The sequence below is a fragment of the Phocoena sinus genome, chromosome 5, assembly GCF_008692025.1.
Source record: "Phocoena sinus isolate mPhoSin1 chromosome 5, mPhoSin1.pri, whole genome shotgun sequence".
NCBI classification, from domain to species: Eukaryota; Metazoa; Chordata; class Mammalia; order Artiodactyla; family Phocoenidae; genus Phocoena; species Phocoena sinus.
In genome coordinates, this window is record NC_045767.1 from 110,374,416 (window position 1) to 110,386,244 (window position 11,829).

The 11,829-nt window shown below is 44.6% G+C and overlaps 1 protein-coding gene across 9 annotated transcripts in view; it reads right to left on the bottom strand.

The window, feature by feature from the left end:
• DCLK2 (doublecortin like kinase 2) overlaps positions 1 to 10,105 on the bottom strand; it is a 160,960-nt gene extending 150,855 nt beyond the window's left edge. For 6 of the 9 annotated variants that reach the window (XR_004350142.1, XR_004350141.1, XR_004350139.1 and 3 more), the window contains exon 1: positions 9,177 to 10,105. Coding sequence is in view for 5 of the 9 variants with exons in the window: in XM_032633587.1 (XP_032489478.1) it covers positions 9,177 to 9,597 (421 nt within the window). In the remaining 4 variants the exon portion in view is untranslated. The remainder of the gene's footprint in view (positions 1 to 9,176) is intronic. The other 3 variants (XM_032633586.1, XM_032633588.1, XM_032633589.1) reach the window with 3 other exon arrangements.
• Positions 10,106 to 11,829: the final 1,724 nt, after the last annotated feature.

Here is an 11,829-nt window from a genome sequence, read left to right on the forward strand (position 1 = left end):
GTTTGGGAGGAGTTAACTTAAGACCAAAGAAATTATGTAAAAGTAAAAACAAAAATGCTACTCACTAACCAAAAAGCCTTAAAGCTTACCCACTGAAAAAAAAAATTCTATCTAATCTCCTGGTAGGATGGAACCTACAGATCAGATCCGTTACTTGTCTTCTTGCTGCTCAAACCTGAGCCAACTGTATCCCACAATCTACAAGCGTTCACCTTGGCAATTTTAATTCTGTCCTTTTTTTTTTTTGGCTGTGCCGCGTGGCTTGCGGGATCTGTTCCCAGCCAGAGAGAGAACTGAGGGCCATGGCAGTGAAAGCCCAGGATCCTAACCACTAGGCCACCAGGGAACTCCCAATTCTGTAGTTAATTTGATGATAAGACCTAAAATGTTTATATCATCTTATTCTGGAACATCTGAATGTCTATTTCTAAATCAAGTGCAGCCAGGCCACTCCGTGCCCACAGCCTCAACCCCTTTGGCATCAAGTGGTGTAACTTTGCTGGGAGTTAATGAGGAAGAAGTGGACTTACTATGTGTACAAGACATGCACAGAGAGTTAAGGCCAGAGGACATAATTTTACTCTGCGGGAATGAAGTCTTGTTAGCAGTGCAAAACTGACTCGTCACACGGCATTCTGAAATACAGCACACCAAACTCAGCACTCAGCACCATGGTCATACTGGGAACAGTTTAGTTTGAGCAAATAGCATCTGGAGCTTTATGTTGCTATTCTACATTTTTATTGGTTATACAGTTTTGTTGGTTTTTAGGTTGTCTCATTTGGGTTGTATTGGTGTGTAAGAGCTATATGCATAAGTACATCTACCTTTATAAATATTTAAGTGACAATGTATTTAAAGTAATTAAGGCAATGCTGGGCTTCTGCAACTTGGTTGTTAGATTTTTACACTGTTTTTCAATTTTAATTATCCCAAACCTTGCAAAAGTTTGAGAAACACTGCAATTTTAAGGATACTGAGAAAGAGATCTTCAAACCAAAATGTGCCCATCTTACACTTATTTGTAAGTAAACTGGGACATAATGGATATATAGGGTCAGTCCTTCAGTTGGCTCATCATCTGAGTAGAGGTAAAAACCTCCCTCAACAGAGTTTCCCCAGCTTCTGGAGATCTTTGCTTAAGACCTTCCTCCCTCACCGCCACCCCCCCCCAACCCTTTAAATCTCACTTTGAGTCTAAGAGGAAGACTTGGCTCCAGTTTTAAGCAAGTGACAATAGTGAGAATAGCTCAAAAAGATTCAGCGCAAGTGATGAAGGATTCAGAAACCAGATGTTTGTCAAAAAAGAGTAGTGATGTTTAGGGGATGGGCAGAAGGGGGAAACAGTAAAGCATGACCACTGTCATAAAATGTCTGAAGGGCTGCCATGTTGCTCCACCTGGAGTCTTACATAGCTCCAAACGGTGGCTCTAGAATTACGGGGGGAAGTTACAAGGACGCACATTTTGGTTTCAGATGCTGAGGACCACTCCCATTTATCGAAGAGACACTGCTCACCAGGACTCTGCTAAGTGTTACAAGGTTCATGTAGAACCTTCCAGCTATTGGCCTTGATCACTAAACTAAGAAGAGATGAGTTTACGTCAGGCTATTTCTCAAGTTCGTTCTTTTGCAGAGGCTTGATGAAGAGTACAACCAGTAGTAAGTTTCCATAACTCCTTTTTCTTTTCCTGCTTCCTTAAGAGATGAGGTAGAATACTGTTAAAAGACCAAGATAATGGACAAGGATATTGGGGAAGAGAGCATCAATCACTGCCTTTCAGAAATAATGACATTGTTATTACATAAAAATTAACAAAGTAATCTGAGGTTTGTAAAACATACACAGTGGAGGAAGAAATAAATCAATGACAATTTAAAAACTTCTATTGTGATACATTTTGGTTGCAAGTGATTATAATTTAACCAACATATAAACAAATGGTAACATAGTAGGTCATAATTGTAGATTATTTCAGTTATGTTGAGACGTTAGTAAATGTTATAGTGTAATCAAAAGTACTAAAGTTGATCTCACAAATCAGTATTTTCCCATTCCTTGTCTTGAAGGTAGTAGCTTCTGACAAATTACAATATGGCTAGTCTACTGCTTCAGGCTGCAAGAGATATGGCAAACGGTAAAATAGCCTGGATTCGAGCAAAAATTATAGCATGTCAATGAATGAAAGAGTATCTAAATTCTAGCCTTAAATTATATTTCCAACTCATAGAATTTAAAAAGTATTGTAGAGGGACTTCCTGGTGGCACAGTGGTTAAGAATCCGCCTGCCAATGCAGGGGACACGGGTTCAAGCCCTGGTCCAGGAAGATCCCACGTGCCGTGGAGCAACTAAGCCCGTGCGCCACAACTACTGAGCCTGTGCTCTGGAGCCCGTGAGCCACAACTACTGAGCCCACGAGCCACAACTACTGAGCCCACATGCCACATCTACTGAAGCCCACGCGCCTAGAGCCTGTGCTCTGCAACAAGAGAAGCCACCAAAATGAGAAGCCTGCGCACTGCAACGAAGAGTAGCCCCCGCTCTCCACGACTAGAGAAACCCCGCGCACAGCAACGAAGACCCAATGCAGCCAAAAAAAAAAAAAGTATTGTACAATGCAGACTGTATTTAAACTATATGTGAAATAAATTTTCTAAAGACAATGCTTAAAATAAGAATGCTAAAAGATGAACGAAACTAAGTCTTAGCTACGTCAGAGAACAAACTCAAAGCAGACGCTGAAAATATTAGGGGGCTTAGAATAGTCCTGGGATTTAAACATACATTCAAAATAAAGGTACAAGAATTTGATTATGAAAGATGTCCAAAGAGAAAAATCACATCAGGCATCTCAGACACTAGTGAAACTGATAAATTGTTAGCATACAAATATAGTGCATCTCTTTTTTCTTGAATAAAAACTTATTTCAAAACTGAAATATGAAGGGGCAAGGAATATTTGCCTTTTGCATGACCTTATCTGACCTCTGCAAGATCTAGCCAACTGTCCAGCTGGCTGTCTTAACTAAGAAAGATTTTTTAAAAACCAATATCCACCTATTCGCACCTATCAAAATACCTTATATATGGCACAAAAGTAAAATTAATCATCAAACATCAAGTGCCAGAAGTATTTATTGTTAGGATAAATGAATTAACAAAATGACCATGGTCTCAGCCCTCAATGGGCCTGTACATAATTTTCCCTTTCCTGAGAAGATTCTATGGGGAAGAGCCTCCTATAGGTTATTGAGGGTTTAAGAACTCCATCTAAACCCAGGTAACCACATTCAATCACAAAACCTGGCCAACTTTTAGAGACATGGAGCCAGACAGATCATTTCTCTTTCCCACTTCCAGAAGCATTTCCCAAGATCACTGAACTTTAAAGGGGAAGCAGCCTTAGCAATTACCTAACCTTCCTCATTTTGCAGATAAGGAAACCAAAGTCAAGCAAGACAACCCTGCAGAACTTGAATGCAGAGACCCTACTATGACGGTGTATAGGATAATGTATGGTTCATTTCAGGAACCATACACAAAACATCCTAAAACTGTCTTCACATCTGCAGTGACTGATGAACTACCACCATCTTCATTTTCCAAATATAAATAACAGGTTTGGCTGCAGCGGTGATGCAGCTCTAGATTGCTGATACATGACCTATGCACACTTCAGGGGTCAGAATGGACCCCATCTCACAGGTGGTAGAACATAGCAGTTAAGAATACAGAAGTTGAAAGGCCAAGGAGAAAGGCCTCAGGTTCCAGCCCCACCTCTTCTGACTGGTACAAGGGGACAATTTCTCTATCCTCTGAGTCTCAGTCTCCCCAGCTGCAAAATGGGGAAGACAATGCAGCCATATTCCATAAGGGATAACAAGGGTGAGATAAAACACAAAGTATCTCACATAATGATTGCATATAAAACATCTAAAAAATGGTAGCAATGTTGAGAAGAATAGGATCCCTAATCTTTAGGGTAATGGTTTATCAATAGAAGAGACAAAAACAGAAGTGGTAGGAGCATGGGCGAGTAGGGATGAGAAGAGACCTAGCCAGGCAGTACAGACCCAGAGAAACTCCCCTGGCCCTCTCTACAATGAAGAAAGCAGTTTGACAATCACTAGTCAAGGGAATATCTAGTTTCCCTTATTTCATATGACAGGGCCATAAAATGTCCATTTCCATAGTTTAAAACCTCATGAAATAGTGATCTTTTCTTATAACTACCAGTGTATCATTCTGTCTGACCCCCATCTCATAAATGCTCTCCCAAGTATTTCCCCTTCTTCCCCCAACCCTTTAGAATTCTTTATTCTGCAAATGAAAATTTCTCTTCCCATTACCTCTGGAAAGAGCTTATTATGCAGCTGCATTATAGCAGACCTGAGTTCCCCTGTTTTGAGGAAATGAGAAGAAGAAAACAATCAGATTTTAGAAGCAAGTACTGAGGAAGAGTCATTCTCTCCACAGCGATGAGCCAGCAGAGCAACTCTGATTTATCTGGACTATAATCCAATTTTTCAAAATACATATTTTCACAAATACATAGAAACAACCCTATTCAAACTTAATTCATACAAAACTTCCCTTGACAATCAAGAGACTTAGAGGTAAAGTCCTTTCCTGGGCTATTTATTTAATGAACTTATTGTGTCCAAGATCCCTAACCTCACGACATGCTTAGTCTAGTGCAAAAAACAGACCCAATATACCTGTAATTATAAAGGTAAGTGTTACAATAGAGGAAAGGAAAAATGCTGTGAGTAAGCAAATGGCAGAGTTCTAAGCTTGACCTCAGGCCTTGGTTCCAACATCTGTTCCTCTGGCAATCCTTTTCCATTGTCCTGGCCAGTGTGGTCCTCCTGCCCCACCTCATTACCACTTCACTTACAGCCCTGCAGCTGGAACCATCGGTCTGTGTGTTTGTGTGTGTGTGTGTGTGTGTGTGTGCGCGTTCACTCTCTCTCTCCCTCTAGAATGTGAGCATTCTAGAACTGTACCCCCAGCACCTGAAACAACAACAACTATGCTCTCAATCGACAACAGTTTGAGACCAATGCCCTGAGATCTGGGAAGAGATTTCATAGAAGATGATATTTGAAGAGGGTCTTGGATCTAGGAGGATCTAGGAGTCTGCCAGGTAGAGAAGGTTTTGCAGACTGATGATTCAATGTTAAACTGCTATGTCCAATCATCCTGCTTGCCTTATATAAATGTGTACTGCTTTTGACTACTATGTGCAAATACCTTACATCTCACGGGTTTATGTTGCCTTCCTCACTGTAACAAGTTCCAAGAGCTCAGTTTCTATTATTACTCTAAAAAATCTATCATTCAAGGGGATAAAACCTATAATCTGAGTTCTTATGCATTTTTACTGAAATGTTAACTTAATTTTTACTTAAATGTAAACTCATTTTTACTTAAATATAACTGTCACCATATTTTGGTTTAACACCTTCAAAGAGACTGAATAACCAAAGAGATTCAACAAACTAGGCTTAGTAGGAGAATCTCAAAAACTTCAAATGCTTGATTTTCTTAGAACTTTATTTTCTTAAATTCAAGTTAATTCAAGCTAATTTTCAAGTTAACTTAATGGAAGTTTCAAGTTAACTTAATGGAAGAATGGAAGTGTCACCTGTCAAAATAATCAAAATTCTCTCACATGCCAAAAAATCCAATCAGTTTATTTATTGGTGACTGAGGAGTAAAAGGTATAAACAACATAAACTGACATATTACTTTGGAATGAAAGAGGCAGAGACGGGTAGTTCTTAATTTTTTGGCTCCTGTCAAACACTTCATCAGAGCCATATACCCACTCCCTGCTGTGTAGGACATTTGCAGCTTTGTCGATTTTCCGGAAGATAGGTTCTGGGTAGGGAAAGGCAGCCCAGGCCATCAGACACTCAATGAATAATCAGTTAGGCAGGGGAAGGGTATATACTTTTAGACCAGAAAGGATCTAACTTAGGTGATCTGCCAACCTCTCTTTCAACAGAAAAGGTCACTAAGGCTGAGAACAGAGGTGAATTTTTCTCAAATCCACAGAACCCAGGGACCCCAACTTGGTCACGCATTGTTTCTACCGTCCTTGGGCATCTCTCTTTGGGACATCAAAATAATTATAGCTTAAATGTTCTGAAGAAGAGAACACTCACGGAAAAAAAAACTAAGACCAAGAGTTCTGACTGAGAACTTAGGAAGGTGCCATCCAGACATCTTCAGCTGTCTATCAGAGATGTGACACAGTTGGCTGGCTCATGGCTTCAGACAGCTCAACCTGATTTTCCCAGTACTGACTATTATGACTCACAGTCCTCCTTTGAGAGGAGGTCCCCATCCAGTTGTAAAGACTAAACAGGATTACAGGGACGCACAGCACTAACTCATTGAAATTAATGGCAGCAAGGGGAGCTAAAACAATAGGGCTCAAAATGCCTGCTGGTTTAGTGTAGAGCAGGAGTACCAGCCTACACCTGAACAGTCTTTGGTCTCCAGAGACTCTCAAGGGCAGAAGAAAAAAATCTGGGCCATGCAAATTTCTTTTGTCATCTGAGTTCAAAGGGACTGAGGCTCTGAGTGAGTGTTCATGCCTAGCTATCTGAGTCATCACTTTCTATTCTCCACCGAAAGCATTTTAGAAAAACAACGTTTTGGGAAAAACAGTTTCTCCTAAACTACAAATTTCATGGAATGGAAGAGGCAAATGAGAGATCAGCTGAACATAATGGTGTAAAAATACTATCAGAGAATCTTTATTAAAAATGATGAAGATGAAACAGTCAATTTTGACAACATGGGAAATACCACAGACCTATTTTTACTGATGCAAAGAATAACTTCACAGGTAGCTGGTTAGTTCTTCTGCATGATAAATCTGAACATTCGAGTACACAATTTTAACTAAAAGTTGAAACTATTTAAATTCTTGAAGAGTTGGTAGTAAACATTGATGGTTCTTTTCTTAAAAACCGCCTAGAAACAGGGTATTCCACTCACTTTGTGGGAAATTCAAGACTTAGACAAAGATCTATTGTCAGACAGAATGCCACTATGACAAAAGAAGTGCTCAAATTTTCTTCTTTTGCAGTATTTGTAGTACATTTAATAAAATGTAATTTTATTATATTTGAAACAAGTGGGCAATTGGCTATACTAGGGAAACATTTCCATGGTGCAAATATTTGTGTTCTATCATTTTTCATATTGTGGTGTAATTTGGACTCTACATATGCTTATGGTTCCCCCTCCTCCACAAATCAGTGAATGAATGATTCAAAGGATATTTATCAACCTTCAATTTATAGCTGAACCTACAGTTTGAGAATTAGACTCAGTGGACCATGCACCACTTGGGCAATAACAAACTCAATGTACAATATGTGCTCACTTAATATGCATAATGGACACCTTGACCATCTTCCCTAGGATCATGTTCACTTCTGGAGTACATTCATTTCATGTAGCAAATACACTGTTAAAATTACTTCTGAGAAGGATATTAAAACTACTGTCCCTCCTCAGACCACACCAGGCACAGTATCCCAAGGGCATGTGAGTAATGAGTGTTTAAGTAAAAAAAGGCATTGCCTTGATCCTTCCACAGGGCTACTAATCTAGCTTTGGGTCAATCAAAAAATTCATTACTCAGTTTTGAAATATCTAGGCAAATGTAGCTTTTAAGTATGTAACAATGTATCTTCATTTTATTTATACTCCTCTGGTTGTCATCTCCTCCGGAAGCCTTTAAAACCAAAACACTCAAGTGAGCAGGAGAATTTGTGAAGTGTCTCTCTCTCTCTCTCTCTCTCTCTCTCTCTCTCTCTCTGGCAGGGAACACTTTTGGTAACAGTGACTAAATAGAATCTCAACCTGTTTCACGACTCCGCAGTGTGGCTACATCAATTTATTAAAAGTGAATTGTAGATGAAAGGCCATATACTGCAGGTCCTGTATGACAAGGCATGTTGCTTAAGTTTCCCCATGTGTAAAATGGACAGTGTCTTCAGAACATAAGAACATGATGTGCTAATATAAGAAAAATAGTTGGCTTCAAGTTCAGTTTCCTTCCCCTGCCAAGCCAACATTGCTATGACTACCATAACAATATGTGCCATTTGCATTAAGAAAGATGCATGAGAGCAGACTGTATATAAACACACAGTCAGCACATACTTGGGTTCTGTCTGATCTTTATGGGTGGTGTTTAGTTCTGGATATAGGTTCTTAACTACTAGTAATGCTTTCTCTCCCTGAAGTGAAAGAAGAGTAAATACTGCAGTAATTCAAGGATGACACAACATACAGCCAAGCAGTCCCTTCGAGTCAAGCACGGTTGACACCCTAGGCCTAATTTATAAGGGGCCCCAACTGCTGATTCCAATGGCCTTTGTCACCCTAACTAGCTACTTTCAGTAGGGGAGGATGCAGGAGAGATTGACCTTGATTCACCTCATTATCAACCAAACGTGGAAAACCCTTTAGCACAACGGTTCTCAATCTCTGCAGCACATTCAAATCTCCTGAGGAGCTTTGAAAACTCCAGATGCCCCGACCACACGCCAAACCAATTACATCCAAGTATCCGGGGATGGGACCCAGACACCCATATTTCTTAAAGTCCCCAGTGATCCAAGATGCAACCAAGGTTGAGAACCACTGTCTTGGATCGCCCCTCCTGACCTCATGGAACTTCTGCTGCAAGGCAAACCAGGAAAGCCAACCTAGAGTGTTTCACAACCACGGCTTCTGAGTAGAGCAGGTGCAACAGGGTCCTGAACACTGAAACACAGGTGCCGGCACTGAGCTCCACACAGAGGGCTGAACAGACAGCTTATGAGCTAGAGGGTTACCCAGATCCTCACGTGAGACTTTGCACTTCAAAAAAGCAAAAAAACAAAAGCAAGTCCGCCAATCTTAAGAGATGTCACCAAATCCCGTTAGGATTTCTTTCTTTCTTTTCTAAGGCAAATCTTTTGGGAAGGACAGTCAGAGTATATGTGGAAGCGCGCCCCACCCATAGAGCCTGCGGAAAAGAAGACAGAGCCGCACAACTCCTGCGGCCGCCTAGAAAACCCCCCGCAGGCTCCCCCAGCGCCGAGAGAGCGCGTGCACCTGTCGGCACGCGGGGCCGCACCTGCCGCGCCGGGCCTTCCCTCCTACCTTCCAGCAGCTCGTCCAGGCTGGTGACCTTCCGGCTGCCGTCGATGGTGTAGATGGTACGGACACCCTGGGGCAGGTTCACGTTGTCCGACAGGGAGCGGGTGAGCTCCATAAGCAGCGCATCGAAGGACCGGAAGCGGTCGCCGGAGATGGCAAACACCAGGCCCTTGAAGTAGCGGTCCCCATTCCGGTAGAAGCGCGCCTTCTTGGCCTTCTTCTCCGAGCTCAGGGCCTGCAGGGTCCGCGTACGGTAGAAGCTGCAGTGGGCACTGTGCGCCGGGCTGGGGATGAGCCCGTTCCCCTTGGGGCCGGAGCTGCTGCTGCCCCCGGAGGAGCTGGGCGCCCCTCTCCGCGACCCCGGCCGCGGCCTTTTGTCCCGTTCCTCAAAGTGTTCCAGCTCGATACTCCGGGTGCTGGCCATCACGGCTGCTCCGGGGGCGCCCCCACGAAACACGTCCCAGCCAAAGCCTGCAGGTAGCCCAGGGTCAAGGCGAGCACCGGCTCAGGGACGTCTAACTGCGAGCAGCCTCAGAGCGCCGGGACACCCAGCTCTGGCATCCCGCCCTCTCCTCGCAGGTGGAGTCGCGGAGGCGCCGGCCGGCCCGCGCCCCCCTAAAAGTGGCCGCAGCGCCGAGCTGCCCAGCTCATTGTCCGGCGCGCCTCACTCTGTCCCTCCCGCTCGCCGGGGAGTCCCACGCCCCCCCCAGGCGCCTCCTCCACCCGGCCACGCCTCACAACTCCCTCCCGGGAGCCCGCCGGCCGCGGCCAAGTTGGGCCGCCCGAAGCTCGCCCCGGGCCCGCGGGCGCGCACACAGCTCGGGCGCCCGCCGCGGCTCGCGTCCGCCCGCCGCTCCCGGGAGATCCGAGGGGAAGGAAGGAAGGGAGGGGGAGGGGCCGCGAGCGTGGGAGAGGCGCCGCTGGGGCGTCGGCCCGGCTCCGGCACCAGCCCGCTCACGAGCCCGGCCCGAGGCCCGGAATGCCGCGCCGCCGCCTCGCTCGCCTCCAGGCCCTGCCCGAGGGGCGGCGCGCGGTGGCTGGGGCCGAGAGCACGGTGCAGGCCAGTCCCTCCCGGAGTCTGGCCCTAGCGGGAAATAACGCAGCCCGCCTCCCCCGAAGCCGGCCGGCCCGGCCCACCCGCGAGCATCCGCCCCCGGGCCCGACCGCACCGCCTGCCCAGCCCGCTGTCAGGGCTGGAGGGGGCTTCTTGCTCCCCGAGGGATGCCAAACCCCGGAGGGAAAGAGGTGGGAGAGGAGGCTCTGCAGCGCGAGAAGATCGGCCCCTCCAGGGTCCTAGGCGGCCCCGCCCGCCTGACAGCCCCAACCCCGCTCCGCGCGCTGATGGGCGCAGCCGCGGCGCGCGCTCCTCCGCCTGGGAAACGAAACCGCGCAGGTCAAAAAAACTACAAAGGAAGGAGATTCAAGGGCAGGGATCACATCCCTTAGCCAGCCTCCAAATGAGGAGCCGAGGCTAAACTAGGGCAGGAACCTGAAACATGGCATTGAATTGGGGCACACTATTTATTTTTTAAAAGGAAATCTGGAGCTTTATTTTAAAATCCTTTGATAAAACAATTTCCGTTGCAGATTCGCTAACATGGTTCGTTCAGTAACTTTGAATGTGTATGATCGGAAGTTATTGTTTTTTGAGAAATTTACTTAATTAACAAATATTTATTAAAGCATGCAATGTGCCAGGCATTGTTCCCGTCGCTGGGGATGCATTCGTAAACAGAAAATTCCTGCACCCCACCCCCCTTACATTCAAGTGATGTTTATTATTGTCAGTTTGAGCTTCTCATTAAGTAATAGGTCTAACATTTGTAAGCACCCATCATACTCGAAGTCTTAATTTAGTAGTGCCTGGTCAACAGTAAAAGCATATTCCCCAAAGGCTTGTGAGAAATGTTAGTTACTTCCCTTTTACCATTAGGGAAAGATGAAACTAAAAGAAGTTTGGTCCAAGTTACCCTGAAACCTTAGGTTATTCACCACCTGTTCTCTGAGTGGCCCTAGACAGCAAATCCAAGCCGACCTGTAAGGTAAGAACATGGATGCTTTTCTTGGAATGAACTAAATCCTGAAGAGTATGAATAAGAGAAGGCAGAGATATATGCAGTAGTTCTTCAGCAGCTGTGAAGCTGCCCTGGCATGCAGTGCCCCAGAAGATTCTTGCTTAGTGCACCATAGTTCCCCCAGGGCAGTCTCAGGGATACACCTGGGCATACCTGACTTCTAGAACCAGGACTGGAACATGCTGGGAATTCAGGGCTGATCTGAGGCTTCAACATAGTTTTCCAGGGGAAAAACTGTGAAATATAATTAGGTCCATGGCCATAATAGACCTTAACACAGACCAATTAAATCAGAACTTCTGGGGATGGACTTCTCCAACAGTAGTTTTTGGAAGTGCTTCTAATGCACAGCCAGCGTTTCCAACTATAGGCTGTAACATGAGTATTCAAACAGATCAGTGCTGCTTCTCAGACTCTGATGTATACTTACATGTAGTAGGGGAAGTCTCATAAAAGGTAGATTCTGATTCAGTAGGTCTGGGGTGGAATTTGAGATTCTGTATTTCTAATAAGCTCCCAGGTAATGCCAATACAGCTGGTCTTGGTACAACACTTTGAGAAACAAGGAACTAAATGGCAAA